At 31.8% G+C, this 25,037-nt stretch overlaps 1 protein-coding gene across 1 annotated transcript; it reads left to right on the plus strand.

Annotated features, from left to right (window-relative positions):
• The first annotated feature begins 1,173 nt into the window (after positions 1-1,173).
• Positions 1,174-23,425, plus strand: LOC127733422 (serine/threonine-protein kinase atr-like). Its single transcript, XM_052242786.1, has 19 exons — positions 1,174-1,254; positions 4,444-4,523; positions 5,526-5,705; positions 6,761-6,934; positions 7,199-7,314; positions 9,111-9,202; positions 9,862-9,979; positions 10,409-10,542; positions 13,151-13,466; positions 16,821-16,960; positions 17,509-17,620; positions 17,996-18,099; positions 18,341-18,522; positions 19,581-19,648; positions 20,231-20,312; positions 20,915-21,009; positions 21,740-21,843; positions 22,113-22,208; positions 23,296-23,425. Exons 1-19 carry the CDS (start codon positions 1,211-1,213, stop codon positions 23,423-23,425), a joined length of 2,367 nt encoding a protein of 788 aa, XP_052098746.1. The 5' UTR covers positions 1,174-1,210.
• Positions 23,426-25,037: the final 1,612 nt, after the last annotated feature.

A 25,037-nucleotide genomic window follows, 5' to 3' on the forward strand; every position in this document is an offset into this window, starting at 1 on the left:
TAACCGTGTATTTAGATTTTGGATATTGGACCGTAATAGGTAAAATACCAATTTTTAAAAAAATTTCAGTTCTTCGACCACATTTATTCTGTGTCAGAAACCTATGATGTGTCAAATATTTAATCAAAATCCAAATTCAGAGCTGTATCAAATTTGAATGTAGTGTCCATACTTGCCCCAACTGTTCAGGGTTTGACCTCTGCAGTCGTATCAAGCTGCGTATCACTGAGCATTTTATTTATTTACTGGTACAGGTAAAATATTTTGGAGGCAGAGTTATATCCCTTAGACATTCAGACTTTGTTTTACTTATGCAAGTAAAAAAGTCTTATCTTCTTCTACTCTCGAACTTCTCTTGACTACATTGCTCTAATAGAATGTTTAATTGTTTGTCATTAATAGTTGTCTTTACTATTCATAATAGACTAGTATAATTCATGGACAATGAAAACCTCATTTGTCTGTTATCTTCAAAATATTGCTCATTTACAAGCCTCCAGGGAGCAATTTTTGAAGGCCTTGTGCAGTTACTTTACATCTTTGCAAAGTGACTTAACGTTTTTGCGCAGTTACTTAACATCTTTGCGCAATGGATTTCTTTGCTTAGTTTTGAGAAATAAGGTTGAATTCTAATAAAAAATTAATTAGCAAACCACTAAAATTCTGTTTAGGCATGTTTTGACCTCCCAAAACATGAGAATTTAAGGGTTGTAAAAAAAAAAAAAAATTACTTGCATAAGTAAATTTTTGGAGAAGATTAAGGGGAGATACTGGTAATTCAAACCTTTAAAATAAGATAGAAATATTACTTACATCTTCAAGTACATAAAAATGACTTGTATAAGTGTTACCCCTTACTGCTAGTGTTAAATTATGCCAGAATCACAAAAAACGGATTAGGAAAGTTGTGTTTGTCAATTTAACCAGAAATAAGAAAAGAATGTGTAAATCTCAAACAATACAGTGAGAGTGGGCAGAAAATGTGTACTTGGTAAATATTTCAAAAGAATACAACTTTTGCTTGGTGTGGCCCTACTAAATATGCACATTCATCATGTACATGTGTATGGTTCATGCAAGAGTATATCTCTATAATTGGGACTTGGTGATTATATAGTTTGAATCCCCATATCAACTGAAAGGATATTTCTTGTGTTAATACTTGTTGTTTATGTTTATTTTCAGGTACATGTATAAATGAGAATTCATCATGTCCAGAGAAGATATAAATTTTGTTGTAGAGATATTTAAAACGTAGGTAGAACTTTTTATGCCCCACCTAGGGGTATTATGTTTTTCGGTCTGTCCGTCCGTCTGTCCCGCTTCAGGTTAAAGTTTTTGGTCAAGGTAGTTTTTGATGAAGTTGAAGTCCAATCAACTTGATACTTAGTACACATGTTTCCTATGATATGATCTTCCCTCTAATTTCACGGTCCACTGAACATAGAAAATGATAGTGTGAGTGGGGCATCTGTGTACTATGGACACATTCTTGTTTTATCTTGACTTAATACCATGATTTAAAAATTATTGCAAAGAAGTTTTATAAAAGTCAGATAATACCTCCAATTTACTTTACTAACCGGGGCATTAGGAGTCGCATGTGGTTAATTTTGAAAACCTGATTTACAAAAGTGTCTTGCACAATTGAGGTTCTAATTATTGCTGATACATTGTGTCAGTGACAAATATATGTTTTAAACAGTTTTCCAGCTTTGTACAATTATAGGGTCATAGCATGAATATTGGTATTTATTTTGTCTCGTAGAATATATACTAAAAAATAATTAGCAACATATATTTAAATTGATATGAACTTTAGAATTTAAAATGCAGAAATAATTTAACATTCAATATATTTAAGTAAAAAGTACACCTGATTTATGTTGAGCCTGCAACTTCTGTCGCAGAAAGCGAGATATAGGGATAGTGAGCCAGCAGCAGCGATTGCATGTAATGATTGTAAGGTGTATATGTCTGTCTGGCAGGGTTCATCTGACCTTTCATGGTTATTTGATAAATGTTAAGTTTTCCTGGTTAAGTATTTTTATGCCCCCGCCGTAGCCGAGGGGGCATTAAGTTTTACCCTTGTCCGTCCATCCGTACATCCGTATGTCCCAAAGTTGGTTTCCGTTCTCTAACTTTAGTTTGCCTCAACCAAATGTTATGAAACTTATACACAATGCTTATTACCACAAAACACAGATCAAGTTTGAAATTGAGTGGCGTCACTTTTACCGTTCTTTAGTTATGCCCTTTATAAACATAAAAATTGTTGAATATTTTGTTTCCATTCTTTAACTTTAGTTTGCCTCAAACAAATGTTATGAAACTTATACACAATGCTTATTACCACATAATACAGATCAAGTTTGAAATTGGGTGGCGTCACTTCTACCATTCTTGAGTTATGCCCCTTTATAAACAAAGATTGCTGAATTTTTCGTTTCCGTTCTCTAACTTTAGTTTGCCTCAACCAAATGTTATGAAACTTGTACACAATGCTTATTACCACATAATACAGATCAAGTTCAAAATTTGGGTGGTGTCACTTTTACCGTTCTTGAGTTAAGGCCCTTTATAAACATAAAAATTGCTGAATTTTTCGTTTCCGTTCTCTAACTTTAGTTTGCCTCAACCAAATGTTATGAAACTTAAACACAATGCTTATTACCACAAAACTCAGATCAAGTACAAATTTGGGTAGCGTCACTTTTACTGTTCTTCAGTTATGTCCCTTTATATCTTTATATGATATGCAAGTGGGGTTATCATCTGTGTCCCATGGACACATTCCACATTTATTTTAAAAGAGTTATGCCCCTTGGAAATATTAAATTTATGGAAAATGGCCTTGTTAATGCTACAAAAAAAAAAGTTTTTTGTTTAGTTATTGCCCTTGTAACTTTGATACATAAAATATGTGCAACCAGGGGGACATTGGATCTCTGTTCTTTTATTTTATTTTGATAACAAAGGAGAAAATTTTTTGTATCAAATTAAAGTTTGAAACAAATTCATAAAATGTTTATATGGTTATATTTTTATTTCATGAACATGTGTGAACTTTAAACTGTTTAGTACTTAGATATAAGATTGAACCAAATAAGGACAGAATGCCAAAATTTATTTTAAAGGGTATATGGAGAGATCTTAGAATTGAGCAGACTATTACCATGCTCACACTATGAAATCTGCTCTGGGTCGAAACCCGATAGTTAACCTGAATTCATTTCCCCAGTTCACACTTGTTAAAATTTAACCCACTTTGGGTGGGATTTTCCCTCCCAACAAAAATAGATATGTATGCACCAAAGTTGTCACTTAAATTCATCAGCTGGAGTTTTTTTATGCCCCCACTGTATTGGAGGGGGTATTAAGTTTTACCCTTGTCCGTTCGTACGTCTATACGTCCCGAAATTGGTTTCCGTTCTCTAACTTAAGTTTGCCTCTACCAAATATTATGAAACTTATACAAAATGCTTATTACCACAAAAGACAGATCAAGTTTTAATTTTGGTGGCGTCACTTTTACCTTTCTAAAGTTATGCCCTTTACAAATGGAAATATTGCTGAATTTTTCGTTTCGGTTCTCAAACTTAAGTTTGCCTTAACCAAATGTTATGAAACTTATACAAAATGCTTATTACCACAAAATGCAGATGAAGTATGAATTTGAGTGGCGTCACTTTTACTGTTCTTGAGTTATGTCCCTTTATAACGTTATATGCAAGCGGGGGTATCATCTGTGTCCAATGGACACATTCCCCATTTATTTATTAGATACTATGTGCAATAGGTCAACAATATTTAAAGTATAGAATGATTGGAAGGTGTACATGTCTGTTTGGCAGGGTTTCATCTGACCTTGACTTCATTTTCATGGTTCTTTGCTCAATATAAAGTTTTCATAGTTTGGTCTGTTTCTTGTATACTATAAGCAATAGGTCAACTATATTTGTGTATGGAATGATATTAAGGTGTACATGTACATGTATTTCTGGCTAGGTTTATATCAATATGACCTCATTTTCTTTGATCATGTTAAGTTTATGTGATACTTATAGTAAAACTTTATCTTTATGACTATCAACATAAAATCAATGGTCAGTAAAGCAGGCGAGACATTTCAGCGTGTGCACTCTTGTTTATTTTAATTGTTGCAATAGTTTTTTTGTTGTTGTTTACAAGCATGTATAAATTATTTTTGAAATATAAAATTAGGCATATTTGTTGCTGAACTTTTTACTCAGTATAAATTGCACTCTCAAACTCATGCAATATAAAACTAGTACTGACAATATTATTATACAGAAATGTTCAGATTCCTTAAAGAAGGAACACTTTTTAAAGGTGACTGGTATTTGCTGATTTTAGGACACTGTATGACACACTACATCTAAGAATTGTAAGCATGTGGCTAAGATTTTTATTTTGTTTTAGTTTCCATAAATTTACATCGTATGAATGCAGGGAAAAGATATACATTTTATGGGAGACATTCTTCACAAACACAGAAAAAGGTATTGTTTTGTATATTATCGATTGATTTGTTGTCAGTTATTTTACTTCAAGCAACAAATATTGCATGTATTTTGAGCATATGAAATAGCTATAACAATATATCATCTATTCATTATTTGACAGTTTTAAGCTTTTCCTGGCCTACATTGTAACATGGGAATCTCCATATGCATGAGAACCAAATGATAGAAATTTTATCTACAAAATAATAATGTTAAATAAGGTGATTCATTCAAACATTGTAATGTTGGTTTACTAGATATTGAATGGGAAAAATAAATATAATGAATTAGTCCTGAACTTTATCAGCAAGACTGTTTGTACTGCAAATGGATAAAACTTGTTTTATTGAATAAAATTTGTTGTTAGGTTTTTTCATTTGTCTAGTGACCTTGTGTCATAAATTCTGTCATAAATTGATACACAATGTCCTTTCTTTTCTATTCAAACAACTGCTTTGAATAAAGAAACAACTTAATTTAATCATTCAAATGTATGGATGTTCAATTCAAAAGGGCTGCCTGACAGCACTAACAGTGCTTTGATTATGTTATGGTGATCATTCTGAAATATACAGTAAAGCTATTACAATTATGTCTTATAATTTAAAAAAAAATTAAATGACCAAGCCATTATTTTCACATTAAAAATCTGTAAACCAACTATAAACCCTAGCTTTACTGAAAGATAGACATGATAGATGAAATATCTTTTGGGTAAGGCCTCGGCTCAAAAATAATTTTATCAAAAACTGTGTATAAAATGACATTATAGTGACATCCTATCTGACATTTCTGAACTGAAGTTTTAAGAATACATCAACCCATTCTTTCATCAGTAAAAGTAACATAACTTTTGAAAGAATCAAAGAATTTTCCTATCTTTGAAATTTCAGGAGCCAAAAAAAGGCTCTTATCATCTGTCCTCCTCAGCATTTTGAAAAATACATGCTTGTCAGCCAATTGGTAACACATTTTGTGTATGTATATTCTTGGTTTTAGTTGCACAGTCTCTGAAAGAAAACCAGGATAAGAGTGAGTGTTGTACAATCCTTCAATGGTTTCTAATTCTAACAAAAAATAAGAGTGAGATATTCCTTGCAACACCTCAGCATCAAGGAGATGAAACACCAGTTTTATCACAAGTCAGGACTGATTCAGAGGAAGAAAAAATATCATTTGGTAAGTACTGTTTTAAAATATTTTATAAGATAAATTTAAGATGTTAAAAAGTTTTGCTTCAAAACAGTAAAGATCAGTTACACATGATGACTTTGATAAAAAGTATGTTGAAGTGGCACTCATTGAAAAATTAATGTGATGGAAACTTATTCTATGATAAAAGTAAAAGACAGTAGAGGAAATCAATAATACAGCAACCCAACACCAGAATCAATAAACACACCAAGAGGTCATCATACAATTTTCAATGAATTGAACAGACAGGTTGTGATTAAAGACAATGTGGAAAATCTACTGTCACAAACTTAAAACTTAAAAAACTTAAATGGACAAATGGATAATACACCACTGTCTTGGATAAGGCGGAGGGTTGGGCAAACATTCTTTACACTGCCACATTCTGTATGTGCTTGTCCCATGTCGGGATCCTGTAAATCAAAGGTTGTAGTTATTTGCTGTATATCAAATTTGTATTTTGATTTTGTACTTAAATCAGGCCGTTGGTTTTCTCAGTTGAATTGTTTAACATTTGTAATTTTGGGGCATTTTATAGCTTGTTATGCGGGATGGGTTTTGCTTATTGTTGAAGGCCCTACAGTGACCTACAGTTGCCAACATCGACTTCATTTGGTCCTGGTTGATAGTTGTCTCATTGGCAATCATACCACATCTTCATATTTTTATAAAGAACATTGAAAACAAAAACAGCCACCGATGAGGTTCATGAATTGGGACAGGCACATTAAACATTAACATTTGAACTGGTTAATCCTCTTGTTTGGACTACCAGTCATGTCTCTGTTTTGTCACATGATAAACATAGGATACAAAAAACTCTTGTCTAAAAAAGCACTTTAGTCAAAAGTATGACCATTACAAAAAAACAGCAAAAAAAAAGAAAAATACTTTACACAAATTCTGACATTTTCTGAAAACTATCGCACTGTTAACAGTCCATTTAGTAAAGGTATAGGTTAATTTAACAAACTGCTTGCCTGATCATTACAAGAGGGATTATTTGTATGTTCGTGATTTTCCTATTTTTCCTATTTTAGAGTTTTCCAAATGGTTTATGCGTACATTGATTGGATTCCTGAGTGAAGTAGAATTTGAGGCTACTTATCAGAACTTATGTATTGACATAGTTAAACAGCTGTTCCTTATTTTGAAATGGAGAAATGGTTACTATTACTGCACCATGTTAACAGAAATTGTACACATCATTGCAGGTAGAAATTGTACACATAATTTCAGGTAGAAATCTTCTTAGGTTCAGTATAAAAAAGAAAGCTTTTATTTTACTCTGTTTTAGTGTTACTGATATCAAAATATTGGGAATTAGAATTATTTGTTGTTACTAAAATAGAAAATTTTAACATTTATAGAAGCAGATTGATTTATATAAAACACTGCTTATTTTATTTCACAAATAATAATAAAAATTACGGAAAAGACTTGTGTATATTGTAGAAAGATATGACTTTATATTTTAGATTTAGTGAAAGCTAACGATAGACTGTACGAGAGTAACAACCATTACAGTGTGGACTTGAAAAGATTTGTTGTTGACTTGTGTACAGTAAACTTGAGTCTTGTACCACCTGACAAGGTAACGTATTTATATTTAAAATTGAATCATGTAATGAGGTGTTTTCAAAAGTAGTCATGGGCTCCAGATTTATACGGTCTGTGGAATTCCCAAAATCAGCTGTATCAAAAGACAACTGATACAACTCTCAAATTTGATCATCATTGGATGAAAAGTTTATTAGGCTTTATTTCCCTAAGGCTTTTGGGATAGAAATATATGTTAGCATGGTTAGTGTATAGCAACGTAAATTTTCTCACAGAATGTATTTTGAAATTTAGCCTCCAATATTCTATTTTATTAAATGTGTGATCAAATAAGCCCTAATATGGATAAACCAGCATGTGCAATACTAATGACGTTGCCCTGTTGATATTAATACAGCTTTTTGGCTAATACAGGATATTCACTATCAGTTGCAAATTGTTTACACTTCACAAAATTTTTGACATATTTTGATGCAAAAGATGCATTTTTATGCAACTGAAATTTGGGGGGCATATTGTTTTACCACTGTCCGTCCTTCCTTTTCACTTTGCTGGCTGTTTGTACATATATTGAAGGTGTGCATGTGGTCAGGGTTTTGATTTTTATTTATAATATTTGCTCTTTTGGGAGATAGTTGAACTTTGTCATTTTTGGAGTATATACTTGCATGAGAGGTGCATAGTGTTTCCGGATAACTCCCCCTACAGTGAACCATAGATCTATGTGCTCCCATGCTCAAGTTTGTGTATTTGAAAGTAACACTTTGATTTGAAGGGGCATGATTTGTGTCTCCCAGACACAATAATATCTCAAAGAAAGTCCTACATTGATTTTGTTATAATACAGTTACTGCAGAGTGGAGTAGTGCGGGAGCATCACATTGTCTAGTTTTACATATTTTGTAACTAGAAATAAGATAATAAATTTTTTATTTTGATCCACTTCAATTTAAAAAGGAAATATTCCACAGCCATTATGAGTAGAACTATCAATTAATATCACTGTTTTATTTGCGTTGATCAATCACAAGAATGCAGACAATATCAAAGAATGATTAAATTTCTGATTTATTCTTCCCAGCTACTTTATATGTGGCAGATAAAATATATTGCATTAGCATAGCTTAAGTACGAGAATGAGAAATCAGAAATCCTGTCTATATTGACTGGGAAAAGATCAAATTTTCTGTACCAGCTTCACTGAAAGTCAAGTTTCTAAGTTTAATGGAAGAATGACAATCATTTAATAAAATTTTTATGAACTGGCTGTTTCTGTACTGGCACTGGTGTAGATTCTTAATCAGTTGTATTGGATATCAACTCTTCAAGTCTTGGGACCTATACAGCTAAAGCTTGAACCTATACCAGGACTTATTCAGAAACAGCCATTTAATACCATTATTATATATTGCCCTTATGCAAATAAAGCTTTAAGTTATAGACATCATTAGTGACAAAAGTTCGTTTGAAACAGTTTTTCAAGCTTTGCTATTCAATAAAAAGGTTTTTGATTGTTTTCATACATCAAAATTCGATAATTCTTTTTTTTAGCTAGCTAGAAAACAGCAATGAATTAAAAGACCAAAACCAAAACAAATATAAACACCAATAAGCAATTAGTCAGTAGCCTTTAATTCAGTGGTTGTCGTTGGTTCATGTCTGTCAAATTGTTTTTTTGTAAATTGAATTGTAATGAATTAGGCTGCTAGTTTTCTCTTTTGAATTGTTTCACAATTTTCATGTCGAGGCCTTTTATAGCTGACTATACGGTATGGGTCTTTTTCATTGTTTTAATTGCAATGAGCCCAATAACTGTTGTATATTTTTCAGAGAGAAGAGGGTATTCCACAAACTGTTAAAAGCCAGGTGACATTAACAATTAATAGTATTAAAATTTGTGAATGTCTTCAGCTAAATGCAGTGTGAGTATTAAAAACTTTTGATTGTTATATTATTGGTACAGTTCAAATTTAGAATGGATGATGGCAGATAGCATATGAAATCTGTGTTTTAGGATCTTTGTGACAAATATTGATGTTAAAAGAATTTACCAATTTTATGTCAAATTTATCAACTACTCATAAATATTTCTTTTCAGAAAGAGACAAATATATATGTAACAACTGTGAGAACTGTTTAAGGTGATACTAAGGAATTTTTGGTCTTGCTGTATGTATGAACTCTTTAGTTATTAGGGCCCCGCCTAGTGGCGGGTCGCCCTATAGTGATCAGTCCATCTGTCCGAAACAATTGTGTCCGCTCTATATCTAGAGAACCGTTATAATTATACTTTATACTTGACATGTATATTAATCAACACCAGAGGGTGTGTCATTATGTTTGTACAACTTCCTAGGTGAAAGTTCAAGGTCAGCAGGGTCCACAGAGATGGCTACCATCTTAATGATGTCTAGTTTTCCTAGTTTTAAAATATAAAAATTTGGCATCATTTGCTACTGATCCATAATCTGTCTTTTCAATTTTATCAGGTCATCCATGGAAATACCAAGTGTAATTTGCAGGTGTTGAGTAAGACTTTAATTTGCTTGATTTAATTTTTAAATGTCTACTTTCATTGTAGGAGGATTTTACAGTTAGCATCAGATGATATTACCCACATGATAGCTAAGAGTACATGTCATGTAGCATGGGGCTCAATGTGTTGTCATGTGGAAATGGGAGATCTTGTCATGAAAAAGGTAATTACAATCTTAAATTTCAAGTTGTAGAAGTCAAACATAGGTTTGGTTTTTTGTATTTGTGGCTTATGAATTGTTGAAGTTTGTAATAAGGTTATACAGCCAGGGGAGACATTTCTCTGTGTTAACAGTTTTTACAAACCTTTTTTAGAAAAATTAAATGGCAGATATGCTAAATTTAGATTTCAGATTTGTTTCAACTGAAAATTTTAGTATATTGTACAAGAGAAAGCAGAGAATTGCCAAAGAATGTTTGTTATTTTCATTATGTGTCAAAGTAATATAGAGGGAATTTTATTATGGAATTTCTTTTGCTTTTGAAACAAATAATGCATAAATTTCCATTATAATCTTGGTCTAGAAAAAAAAATAAAAAGTTCCTACTCCTCAGCATACTTGTTTAACCAAAGTTTTGTGTGTGTATTTTAGGAATCATTGATTGTATTGGAACGTCTATTGATACATTCTGGATTACCTACCCTTGATATAACAAAATATTTCCTGTCATGTGTCCTAGCACTGATAGAACTTTTATGTTCAGGATGTGAAGGTGGAAACAAATGGTAAAGTATTTATTTTATTATACGCATGTCTAGTATATATATTATCTTCTTCATATCTGTCAAACGCTGGAAATGCAAATATACCGTAGAAACTCGCCTAATAGTCGATCCTACTATAAGTCGGGTGCCCTTTTCAACTCCAAATTCTAAGGATTTAGTCTTGACCCTCGTATAAGTCGGACAAAATTTGGGCATTTTTTTTTCCAGCTGACAGTAACTGAACGCCGGTATAACCAATGCAAATCCAGGAATAATATTCATTTCTGCATTAATGTTTGTTTGGTTTGAATTTAGTTGATGCTCATCAAGATAATTTATATTGCTGTTAATAATAAAGATGTTTTCATTTCTTTTGTATTGTTCACTGTTCAAATGTTTGATTAGCCATGTGTTGTTTACGTAATGCATCAATGATTTTGTAGAGTATGACTAACAACCTATTGTTTGAGAAAAGCGAATATAAACCAATATGAACCTGAAAAATTTAAAGTCAATCAATACTTGATGAAAATATTTTTCACAGCATACATACCTCGGTGTTAAATGAGCATGTATACACTTCATAATTCTTATTATATTGTGATGATTAAAGGATTAAAAAAATTAAGTGAAGCTAATCAATATATTAAAATAACTAACTCGAACTCATGTGTGAGATCTGTTTACCTATCACTGATAGTTTTCACACCTTTAGTAAATACAACTCTTTGTCTCTTAATTGGGGTTATCAATGGATTATATTGGCTTGTCAATCAATTTTGTAATTTTTGTTTACCTGAGACACTTTAATGAATAATATTTTGATTTTGGGAATGAATCTTAAAATTATTTCTTGATTATTATATGATTTATAAGCATTGAATTGATATCATGATATCACAATAATGACACAATAACTCCGCTGAAAACATCCTTTCACATATTTGGTACATTGTTATCTCCTTTTCATTTTTGGTTCTTGGCTCTTCTTTTGGGTTTATAGGAAAACCATGTGACCATGAAAATCAATACACAAACCGGAAACAGTAGAATTTCAACACGAATTTGCAGAAAATGGTTACCAAAGAACAAATAAAACACAAAGACAGTATTGTAGTCATTTATTTTCAACAAAAACCTTTTATTTATTGATTTATGTAGGTTTGGCAATCAAAAACGTAGTTTTGACCAGGAAATTCACTCCTGACCACTTTTCTCAAGCTTGGTTTTTTCCTCTGGTCGCTAGATCTCGTCTATTAGTCGGTCCCCCTCTCTGGATTATGAATTTTACTCCCAATTTTCCGACTAATAAGCGAGTAGGAACGGTAGGTCATGACCTGCATTAAGTGAAAAATATCTAGCGATAATGTAACATGTACTATTTATACACTCAAGGCTAAGCATGAAACGAACATCCTATGTAGGCTTGCTATTTCATCGTTCAAGTGATTCCGAAAAATCAACCATTTTGACTTGACCTTGTGCCTTAAACAGCCACATTTTTCCTGTCATTAAACATGTTAAAGTGACAGTACTCTGTAAACAAGCCCTACTATAATCCCCTCTCATTACTATCAAAGTTAATTAAGTGTCTAACAGGTGATATTTACCTGTGATCACCTGTGTCAGGTAAACTATTTGTGCTGGACATCGATCGATCTTTTTGGAAGTTATTTTTATTATTCAAATTAAAAACATTCCTGGTCTAAATCTAACTAATTTTTAACAAAACAGATTGAAACTATCAGAAAAACGTATTTAAAACGATAAGATCATAATTTATACGCAACAGGTAAACTATTTTGTACTGGACATTGATCAGTCTATTTATTTAAAATGTTTTTGTTTTTTTAAATTAGCGTTTTGCATCTAATCAATTTAGTAAAAAAAGATTTAGATTATCAGAAATACGTATATGAACATGATTTGATGTAAAAATAGAAAAGGTAGTAATAGAAGTTGTAAGAGAAAAATTGTCAGAACCACATTGTTTGAACTAGTACACGTGTGAGTTTTAATTATGCATCGGAATTTTTCAAAAATGCTAAAATTATCATTGATACCTTTATCTAACGTTAATTTCGAGTATTTTCCTGAAGAAATAACGTGGAAAGAGCTACTTAAACTCAATCATGCTTTGTAAACGTACACAGATTTTACGTATCTGTCTCTGGTCCATGTTTTACCATCGTCAAGTCAACATCAAGTATTAGAAAAATGTGTTTTTTTAAATCGAAAGCGAAGTTTTTGACAGCATAATTTTCCACAAATAAAGAGTCTAAGGCAGATATTAGTAAGCTGATATTGCACGCTTCGAACGATGCACCGTCAATTGATCAGTTTACGTCAGAACATCGAATTTATATCAAAAGTCAAGTTTAAAATCGTTTTTGTGTCAATCATTGTTTATATGATGCACAACTGATTAAAATGCTTGCCTTTTGTTACTAAGTCTTAAGGGAGTGAAATCGGGACAAGACAAAAAATATCCGGCTGGCTCATATTTTTTGGAAGCCCTGTATACACTATGTTGTAAAGTTATATTGAGTACATTTAAATTTTTAGATAGCCTTTATCGTTTTGATCATTAAAAAATTTCATTTTCCAATTCATTTAATATATTTTGTAGTGAGATATTAGACCTGGAGGAGATGACAAGTCAGGTTATAGACAACATAATTAAAGCTGACCAGAAAGAACTGAACCAAAACCACATGTCAATATCACAGATACAACAAACATTACAGCAGATGACTGTTGTCGTAGTAACACACCAGATGAAAAAACTAGCTACAAACAATATGAAAAATTCTGTGATGAAGTTGATTGTTCACTGTATCAATAGGTTAAATAGTGCACAGCTTCAAGGAACAGTTTTGAAACCAGTAATGGAGTCCTTGACAACTGCTTTGATAAAAATTTTAGGAACTTCAGATAATTGTCAGGTTGTAAAAATTTGCTTTTATCATTCTAAATAGTCTTTTTTTCAAGTAATGTCTGACAAAGTGGAAATCAACCAACCAGGTTATAGTTTAATGAAAATTAAACAAAGGGGTGAAACACCAATATTGACTTTTTTGGCCCATACTCTCCCTATTTACACCTCAAAATTTGTTGAAGTGTATATTTTATACTTATTGACTGAGTATGAGTGGAATAGTAAGTTTATTGTCCCCCGAGGTGCAACTATTGCCCTGAGGCATAGCCGAGGGCAATAGTTGTATCCAAGGGTACAATAAACTTACTGTTCCACGAATATCCAGTCAGTAAGTGTTTTATTATACCGAAAGAGACAACAGACACAAAGTTATGCCAAGGACTGATCGACATAGCTGACCAAAATTTATTTTTACATTGGTAAGAGACAACAGACACATAGTGATGACAATTATTCGATTGTAAATATGCATTCCAATAATAAGCAGGCAATTTGTAAGTTTAAAGCTTCATTTTTTAGGCAGTTAAGCTACCTTATGCGAGCACCCTAGATTTGTGTTCTACCCAATAAATGCTGAAATACGTGCCATTGTTATTATCTAGATGGCTATTATGTTATTTATAACCAATTGGACATTTTTTAATACTTTTATTTCTGGAATACAAAAAATATGACCAGAGAAACCTTAAATGATTGTCGAACTACCCAAAACTTTTGAAGTTGCACATAGGAAGTAGTGCTCAATAGAAATCCGTACGTAGTTTATTATCCCCTGTGCTTTTGGCTACGATGTCAAAGAACAATCGTATGAAATATTTCATAGCCGAAAATCCGTAATTACAAGTCGTTTATATTTCCCAAATGGCAAAATGCGCAGGAATATTGTTCATGTACAACAAATCTCTATGTTAGAGGAAATAAAGTTATATAAGTGGGCGGTAATTTTTAACTTATCTTGCCAAATAAGGTTGTTGTTATTTTATGAATGAACAGATGCGGAAATCGACGTTGATGGGATGTTTTAAGTAATGTGGACAACTCGTCCCCGAGACAAGTCGGACTGAATCCACTCAAACCGTATAAGAAGACAACTTTGACCGTTTGTCAGATTTACTTAGGGCTTCATAAAATATTAGACTAACATGTCTAGCGGAGCCTTTAATCTTTTGTTTGTGCATTGGGGTCTATTTAGGGGTATTTGGAGGGGCCTGAAGAAGGGAGGGGTTTACTATAGAACCCTATGGGATTTTATTTTTTTTTAATTTTCAAATGACTATTTCTCGAAAACAGTAAGTGATAGACACATGCAGTCTTCAGTAATGAGAACAGGACAATAAAAAAAATCAATCAAAATATAGGGTGAGTCCCTAGGGGTCATCCCAACCCCCTTCAATTTGCAAATGTACTTTTATCTTGTAAACCATCGCGATCCCCACCCCTAAACAATATATATACTTGTATGGACAATAAAAGAAATCAAATGAAAATAATTTGGGGGAATCCCCGGTGTCGTCCCACCCCCTCCTGTTTGAGAACTTGGAAATGGTTGAGATCCCCACCCCTAGACCATATACATTCATGTATGGGACAATAAAACAAATCAAATGAAATATAGGGGGAGTCCCTGGGGATACCCCACCCCCTCCTGTTTGAGAACTAGTAAACAGTCAAGATCCCCACTTCTAAACCATATACATTCATGTATGGGACATTATAACAAATCAAATGAAATATATGGGGATTTCCTCGGGTCACCCCACCCCCTCCTGTTTGAGAACTTGGAAATGGTCGAGATCCCCACCCCTAAACCATATATATTCATGTATGGGACAATTAAACAAATGAAATATAGGGGGAGTCCATGGGGACACCCCACCCTCTCTTGTTTGAGAACTTGTGAACAGTCAAAATCCCCACCCCTAAACCATATATATTCATGTATGGGACAATATAACAAATCAAATGAAATATTTGGGGAATCCCTGGGGTCACCCCACCCCTTCCTGTTTGAGAACTTTGAAATGGTCGAGATCCCTACCCCTAAACCATATGTATTCATGTATGGGACAATATAACAAATCAAATGAAATATAGGGGGAGTCCCTTGGGTCACCCCACCCCCTCCTGTTTGAGAACTTGTAAACGGTCGAGATACCCACACCTAAACCATATTTATTCCTGTTCATCATTTCAAAAAGATTTGAATGACATACAGGGTCAATCTCCTAGGTGTCACATATGCATATCACTTTACTAGACCAAACCAATATGAACTGGACTTTGTCCATTGTCAGGAGACCATGGAAATGACGAATTATGGGGGCTTTGTTATGGCAGACTTCGTAAAGGCATCCTGTTACAATTATTTCTTGTTTATTATAAAATTTTATTGATGCAAAAAATGAGTCTAGGTTAATTGAATTTACTTTAATTATTTATTAAATTATTTCTGGGCCTATAATAATTTCCATTTATGGCTCATTTTAAAGAAAACATATAAATCTTTCAAGCAGTGTAAAGCCCGAGAATGTTTGACCAACTGTTTTATAATCACCTGTCATTTTATTCCAAACTTGGTATGGAGTAACATCATTCACTTGGGGGTGAAGATGGGGGTCATTTACATTGATATATGAGTTGCTTTTGAAAACCTTGATGAAATATTAATTAATTTGCCTTAATAATCAATTCATTTAATGAACATAAATGTACAATATACGAATGTTTAATGTTTGTTCTTTCAAATCTTAAAAAAAAATTGAAGCAACACTGCCACAGTTTTCATAACTACGTTTGCCTTGGTTTTTGGTTAACTGCCTACAGCGCTTACAGTGCTTTGATTTTCAATTATGTGTGTATTTTTGAACAACTCTGGAATCAACGTTAATAATAGAGATGAATTCAGATAGTCCTAAAATGTATTGTTAAATACCGTTAGCCAATCCCGTAGCTGCAGTTGAAATTCCACGAAATATAATGATGCTTGGGGTCAAATAGTTCCATCGAGGGCAAATAGTTGGAAACTATTGACCGGTCAAATAGTTCAATGCTTGCCGTTTGAAAAATAGTGAAAATATTGTGTACTTATTTTATATAGAAAATGACAACTGAGGTATAATAACATTATATAAAACTAAATAATTCCTAAAAGTTCTTCAAAACAGAAGTAAAGCAGAGCTGTGTCAAATCCTTGAAATCAAAGGTTTTACACAGGATGTGTATTTCAGTCAGAACCCCTCTTGCAATCAAGTGGTAACAGATTGCATAAATAAACATTTCAAGTTTAAATGTTTGTTGTTGTAAATATATTTTCTGATCATTTAGAGAAGTAATAATGTAAATGACATATTATACTTTGCAGTATCTTGTTGCTCCACTAGTTAAGTTAGTTCTTATTGAGATGGGGACAGTCAGTATTAAAATAGAATCTACTCCAGAACAGGAAACCAGTGCTACACAGGGTTCCAGTAAACTAGCTTTATCTCAGTTCAAAAGAAAAAGGTGAGCTGAGCTAATGAAATTATTTTTATTTTGAACTTAAATGACCAGCTGAAAATTTTTGCATAGTAAAAGTAAAAGTAAAGAAAAGATACAAAAACGAAAATTTCTACAATGCACATTTCATATTTCACCACTGCTGTCATCTTGTACACTTGTTCAGCAATGATTGGATCACTATGACCTACATTAATTTGGTTAATTTTTAGAAATCCATTTTAATATAGCCATGATATTTCAATGTAGTTCTTGTATTGTACATTGTTGTTCAGCAAAAATTGGGCCACTGGCACCTTTATTTTATGCTAGAATGAATTTGGAAAAGTCTTGTGTTGGTGCATATTTCTTAGAAATTAGATGTTGTACATCAATCCTCATTCAACCCTCAAGCTCTCATATACAGTACAACCAAGTTAACAGTATTCAGACCATTCTCACAGAATTTAACAAAATCAAGATAGGGCATCTATGACTTACAGACTTATAATTCTTCTTGTTTCGATACAATTGATTAATTTATGGTTTGTAAAAAAACATGTTTTTATAAAAAGGAAATTAGACATGGATGAAAAGCCAAAAAGGAGGAAAGTGACCAAAACACTGAAGTTACTATGTCAAAAGATACAGATTCAAATTGATCAACTTGATAAACATCTTAATCAGGTAGTATTATCTTCAGAAATGTTACCTTTATAAAATAAGATGTGGTATGAATACCAATAAAACAACTATCCACCAGAGTCCAAAAGACGTGGATCTAACATGTATGTTTTCACATGTGTAGAAATTATTTTTCTCCTACGATAATTAATTTGATTCAACAATTTCATGAGTTGAGGTAAAAAAATGTTTTTTGTTTTTAGTGGTTTTCAAATGAAACTGACAATATTTCTTTAATTGGATAAAAAGTCAGCACTGTAGTTGTTTTTAAGTACATTTGTAACAAGTTCTTGTTTATGACTTTACCATGGTATAGGAATTCACATTGATATTCTTCATGTATAGGCAATTGATGATTGCTTATTTTCTGTTGTATAGGAGTTAGCAATACCATTACTAGAAGGAATACAAGTTGGATTGGAGACTGTTTTGACATGTTATTATTTGTGTGTATGTCAAGATAAAACAAAGACAGATTTCAGGTATATCATTTTGTATTGTTATTATAAGTCACTTTTAACAAATTTTATGTTTATGGCTGACCGTGATATGCATTCTTTTATTAGATCGTTATTTAGAGATCAAGTTTGAATTCAACCATTTGGGCAATAATTTTGAGTAAATAAAATGTTTACTTGATGACATAATATATGCTAAAGAAATAAGCATTTATTGCTTGCACTGTCCTCCATAACAAAATAATGTGTAATGATTAATTTTTAGTTACCAAGTAACAGAGGACATGCAGTCAGTTGATTGGTGGATACAACCTAAAATGCTTCAACAATTAAATGAGGGATGTATACAGTCCATAGTAGTCAGATGTAACCAATGGCAACAGTCAGCAGTTACTTCCTGTTTGCTCAACATACTTGCTATTTGTTCAGATTTTCTGAGACTTAAAGGTTTGATAATTTTATTTTTTTTAAGATTTACATGCATTTATATCATAAAAAAGGTTAATATCTGCTTCAACCTTTAGGTATCATGTTAAACCTTCAGAGTAGGAAAAAATTATTATGGCTCTTTAACCCTTTCACTGATAGCCGGCCTGACAGAAGCTACTCTGAGACGATGGCTTGCCTGGCTATTATGACACAAGTGGGAGATCTATATATTAGATATCAATAAAAACTTGTCTGTAATTATTTATGTCTTTATATTATTCACTTACACCATGGACACAGTTTTGTTAATGTTTTGATCATTTTTTCTTCATAAAAAATCAAAATTTGCAAATTTTCGGCATTAGAGAGATGAAATTCTCGAAATTCGACTTTTTGACCCAAAATCGTAATTTTTTAACCCAAAACGGCAAAAGTTTGAAAAATTCAACAAGGTTGTACAAATTTCTTACACTGAACGATGTCCATTCCAAGTGTTTTTGTACATAAAACAGCATTTTATGTCAAAAAAGTATACTAGTCTGGCTTCAATTCCTCCATATTCTTTCAAAAAAAATGTTTCCTTATTTCAAATTCTAGTAAAATCCGTAAATTTCATCTGATTTTGACATGGTTTTCAACAAACGGAAGCGCCATGTTTACACTTTCATCCGGGTATTCAACAAAGAAAGATAACTTGTGTTTCCAATGTTTTTAGCGGGAAATGTAAAAAAGGTATTCCGATCCCGGTAAACCAGGACTCATCGTCAGCTGTCTGAAGCGTGAATCCCGGTAAACTGGGATTTGTCGGCGAAAGGGTTAACAGTAGTAAAATTATTCTTTGGTAATAAGCAATGGTTAATATATTAAAACAGTTGTATACATTAAAAAGAAATACAGATACAAGGAAGGCACTAACAATCATAAATCTTAACTAAGAAAGGCTTTTTGATCATGAAAGAGTGCCACTTCTTAAATTCAAAACATTACAAAGAACTTGATGATTTCTAAAGAAGTATTATTATGAGAAATAAGATTTAGTGATTAATAGAACTTAACATTATAGCATTCTGTTTCAGACACATGTGACCTTGTTGTAGAAATGTTACAGAATTTTCTGTGGATCCTATCCTTGCCTTGGTTACCTGTAAGTTTAAAAACTTTGTCCAGTTCCATTGTAGAAATTAATCACATCGGAACATTTTCTTGATCTGAAAAAGAAAATGGTAAAAATATTTGTTTTAAAGTTGAAAGTTTCTTATTAATTGTTTGGCAACTTAAAAACTTATTCTAATTATAAAATGATTTTTAGTGGACATATCTAGGATAGTAACACAAGTATCTTGACCAACATTCAAACATGTATGATTTAGGTTTTAGTTTGTATTAAGTTCTATGCATTTGAAAGTTGATTGAGAAATGAAATTTAGCCAAATTAGAGTGCTTGCCAAACTAAGTGGTTCACTAAACATGGTATTGTCATATAACAAGCTGGGCATGCTGTCCTATGTAAATTATTGATTCAAGATTCAGATCTAAGAACAAGTCTGAGATAAGTGTAAATTTGTTTGTGGACACACTTAAGATAGTAAAGACAAAAATGGCAAAAATTGGGTTTCGTTTAACTCATTTTTGTGAACCTTTTAGTAATAACATTTACCTGCAATTATTGTATTCAGAAACTATCATGAGATGCAATTTTTGTAAATTTGGAAAATATTTGTTTCAGAATGATCCCTCTTGGTATGACTTGAAACCAGACCATGTTAAGGAAATAGCTAATGTAGCAAGGAACTTGTCAGACAAAATAGGTATGAAAGTGTTGAGGAAAGTTTGTACACTAGTACTAGTAATGCCATGAAGGGAAAAAGAAAATCTAAATATTAAAGAATATTGACATTAGTAAAAATGACATCAATTTATGACTGCATTTAAGGAAAAAGAATATTTTTCCAAAGATTCTAATGAAGAAAACTGTTGGCTGATTGTTTGGCTATTGCATCTAAATGTTTAGCATAATACTGATAAAAAATCATCGATTGTTGTTTACAGTGCAATAGGACAAAAATTTATAGTCACAATGTAAAAAAATTGAGTTATAACTGAGTCTGGTTCCGGTATGATACATACTTCTTTACTGGAACTGCCACCATTTGCAATTTATCAATTAACAAAGTTACAATGTTTAATAGGTTTCTGATCAGTTTTATTCTGCATTTTGATGAAATAAACTAGTGGTTACTAAAAAAGAGAAAAAAGTACAAAACACAACAGGGTCTCTGATGATTGGGTTTGTAAACCCTAGACCCATTACATTGTTTGGGCCTTAGTATAAGCACCAGTTGACCCATTTTCTACATTTAGCTCCAGTTTTCAACAGCATGTCAATACATATACATTTTTATTTCTATAGAAATGACAGTGAAATGCAGATTGCTTGAGGGATTGGCATTGTTTCCCAAAGACATGTCACCTAAATGGAGGGTTCATATCTTCAAACAGGCATTTGTAAGTTTGTTAGTTTCAAAGTCTTTACTAATGAACACCGTTTTAATGGTGTACAAATTAGCAAATGTGTTGGTTAATATGCTAACTGTTCAATCCCTGGATAGGTCATGACAGTTTTAAAAATGAAATATTGTCATTTTTATTTATATAATCATTAAATAATTTCAGAATGTGATAGATATTTATTTAGTATGAAAAATATTCAAAACGAGAGATACATTTGATGAATCTAAATACATTTAAGCCATTATTTTTACATGAGTATTTTCCACGGTACAGTTTTAGAATATTACGAAATAACTAACTATAATACAGTTGCATAACTATTAAACTGTAAAATGGTAGAAAATGTGGACCATAAATGCTGAAATGGTTTACAAAATCTAATTATATGAATATTTTGAAACTCTAAATTTGGATTTTGGATTTTGATTGAATAAATACTCTAAAGATCCATATCTATTTGGAAAAACAGCCAGTTTGGGAAAAATCTTTCTAGGTTCTTCTAGTGGAAACTGCCCTATTTCTGCTGATAATTTAAAATGCAAACAAAATACAAAATAGAATTCTTTAAAGTGTTAAGAAAAATAAAGAAATTTCATATTTAACAACACTCTTTAAACAAATTTTATAAATCCTTTATACATTGGTGATGTTATTTAATTCAAAAACTTTCTTGAAAAAAGATGAACTTGTGTATAGAATAAAATATTGTTATCTAAATCTTTAGTCTGACACAGATTGGCAGATTAGAAATACAGCCATGACATCTTTCCCTACCTTACTTCTACATTTAGGACCTAATGCCAACCATCTTGTTCATGATCTTATCAGGTATGGTATACATTAAGTTAAAGAAGTTTCCAGTTAACAGAGGTTTTAGTTTTATTTTTAGAAAACTTCAATGAATTTGTGAAGTGTTTGCCCATGTTGACATTATATATAAATAAAATCATAGAACATTTTAGTTATTTCATGTCAAACATAAAAAATATTATGATATCTTTTATATTTTATTTTGATATTTGTTATATTTACAAAACATAATTGAAATTTGTTTATATGTCATCAAATTAATAAAACATGCAATTTATTTATTTCAGTCCTGTTATAGATGATAAAAGTAAGGAAGTTCAGTTATCATTGGCCAATAATGTTGGGATTTTAGCCTGTGTTGTTTGCAGGAAGGCTGTTCTTAGGTAATCAACTTTTATTGTACATACATTGCTACCACACATTTAAGATTACTTTTGTGTCGTTTGGAATATAAGATGTTTTTGGTTTCCATTTAATTAGAAAGAGAAAAAAAAAAAGATAAATTCTTCATCTGACAGAAGGATTTATCTATGACATAAGTGAAACAAAACTGCCAGATACTGTAAACCAATTAAATTATCCTGAGCGATCTATTTTGGTGATTTTGGCGACTAGAAAATGATCATGAATATAGATCATTGTCAAGTTCATGTTAAACTTTGACCCTCAGTTATATAAATACATCAAGAAAATCTTGAAAATAATTGATGCAAAAGAAAGAGCTAATCAGGAGTAAAATATAAGCAAAAATAAGTTGATTTCCAGTTGCATCATTACAGTAATTGTAAAAATATAAGTGAACCAACACCTGAAGTGGTGATCGTGCGGTAGGGTAAAAACAAGTGGATACCGCTAGGTATTCACAGTCATCTTGAAAAAAATGAGTTGGTGTCCATTTTGGAAATTAAACCGAACATTTTATCATCAAACGATACCACTAGGAACCTCCAATAAGACTATATACTATACCATAAGACTACAAGGAAGAACTAACTCTTACAAACTTTTATTAATTTATTTATACAACATTTACTTTTCTTTCTATTTATATTCTCTATGTCTTTTCACTTTCACTTTCATTTTCTATTTATATAACGTCACCATAACTACCGTAATTATACTTACACTTTTGGTCAACCGCAAGAAATGCACCTCACTGTAAATTTTATATGTAGCATTGTCCTGATGACGCCTATTTATAGGTGAAACATGTCGACCTAATAAACAGATACTTTGCGGTAAAAATTGAGTGTTGTTGTCTTTATTGTCGACATTACAGTAATTGTGTAAAGTTTGAATTGCAAGTAATAATGACAAGGCTTTTACACTGAAAGAATAAGTTGTTGTGATGTTCAAAGATGATACAAAGTATTACTTTTTTTCCCAGTTTCAAGAGATTTCATGAGATTATTTTCTGGGCATGAATTCTTGTGAAAAATGATTATCTGTTACAAATGATTTCTGTTTCAGGTTCAAATCTGATGAGCTGAAAAATCCTTTTTATGAGTCATTTGAGATACAGTGTTTGTCATGTGATAACTTGAAAGGTATTAAAAACTGCATAAATTGTCAAATTTTCCAAGTTAAAAGTTTTGGTTAAAGGTAATTCACCATAAAGTCTTGGTCACATCAAATTGAAATTTTGGTGTTATGTTTCTAAAATGTATTCCAAATTAGGGTTTTTGACCTAGATCTCACAGTTCACTGAACATTGAAATGTGATTGTAGATGGGGCGTGGTGTCATATGGACTTGTACTGTTGTTTTCTGGATTTCAAATGTACTGGACTGTATCATAGAATGTCTGCAAGAAAATGATTCATTTTCATCAGTTAGAAAAGGAAAATGAAAGGTCATAAACGAACATGATAAAAAATGACTTTTCTGGAAGAACAAAATAGAAGTGAAAATTATATGTTTGGGGTAGCTACACTTTACCTTGATATTGTGGTATCTTAAACCTGTTTCACATAAGATTGAAGTTTAAGTGATGAAAATTGATTAACATTCATTTTTGATTCAGCCATGCTGGATCTATGCGATCACTCTGTTTTTGGAGATGGTGCAGAATACTAAGTTGAAGACATGTCATGAAACTAATTATGTGTTTTTATGACTTGCAGAAACTTTCTACACCATTTTAATCATCAACTGCCAACTTTTGACATGTTATTTGCCCTTAAATTAAGAAAAGATTGGTTGAACAACCTTTTTATTTTAGATATACACTTGCATATAGTTCCTTTCTAAATCAAAATTTATAATGATTTACTATTTATGAATTAATTTGAAAAAGTATTTTTACATCAATTGAATCAGTTGATAACAATTTTGAAAGTATTATATTATTATCTTATGCTTGTGTAAGTTTTTGTTCTATGAAATTTAGGTCAACATGTGTGTTAATATATCTAAGTTGATTCCCACACTTTTTTAAAATGGTATTACTCCAATTCTTTCCATAGGCAAGTAAGAGTCAGTATGATTATAAACCAGGGCTTCCAAAACGGTTATATATTCCGGACTTGACCGAAACTTTCATAAAAAGTCCGGCTGCTCTCAGCCTCAAACGGTCAAATAGAATTGGTTTGCCACTTTTTTGTTATTCAAGGCATTTTCATAAAACGGTCATTTCAATTTTTACCAACTATCGATCGATAAAAATGTCCGTTTGGCGCTTTGGGCATGTCCATTTGAGCATTTTAGTTTATAATTGTGGCAATCTATTTCACAAAGATATTTCGGTCATAATTGGGTTTAATAAAACAGATGCAGCATATTTCAGATACTTTGAAGTGTCTCAGTTAGTCTAATCCTTTGGGTACATAAATGTACCGCTTGGTCTTTAGCTTGTGTACATCAATAAAAAGTAGATAAAACACGTTTTCTTTTTTTAAATAACAACAAGCTGTCAAACAATTATCCCTTCAATAAGTTTTATTGAAGCCATAAATCATTCACTGATTACAGGTTTGTAACCTTTGATGAGGTGTCCTTAGCTTGTCTTTATCAATAGAATTAATGATGCATAACACTGTACATAAAGGTGATCAGGTAAACGAGGTCAAACATGTAAGCGTGTATGGAATTACGCTTTATAGATATTATTTTAAATGAGCATTCAGTTTAAAAAAGTATCCTGATATTTAAAAGTTATTCTTCAAATAAGGATATTTATAAATGAATAAGTATGATATATATTATTTTATTTAA

This window comes from Mytilus californianus, unplaced genomic scaffold, assembly GCF_021869535.1.
Source record: "Mytilus californianus isolate M0D057914Y unplaced genomic scaffold, xbMytCali1.0.p SCAF_3, whole genome shotgun sequence".
NCBI lineage: Eukaryota > Metazoa > Mollusca > Bivalvia > Mytilida > Mytilidae > Mytilus > Mytilus californianus.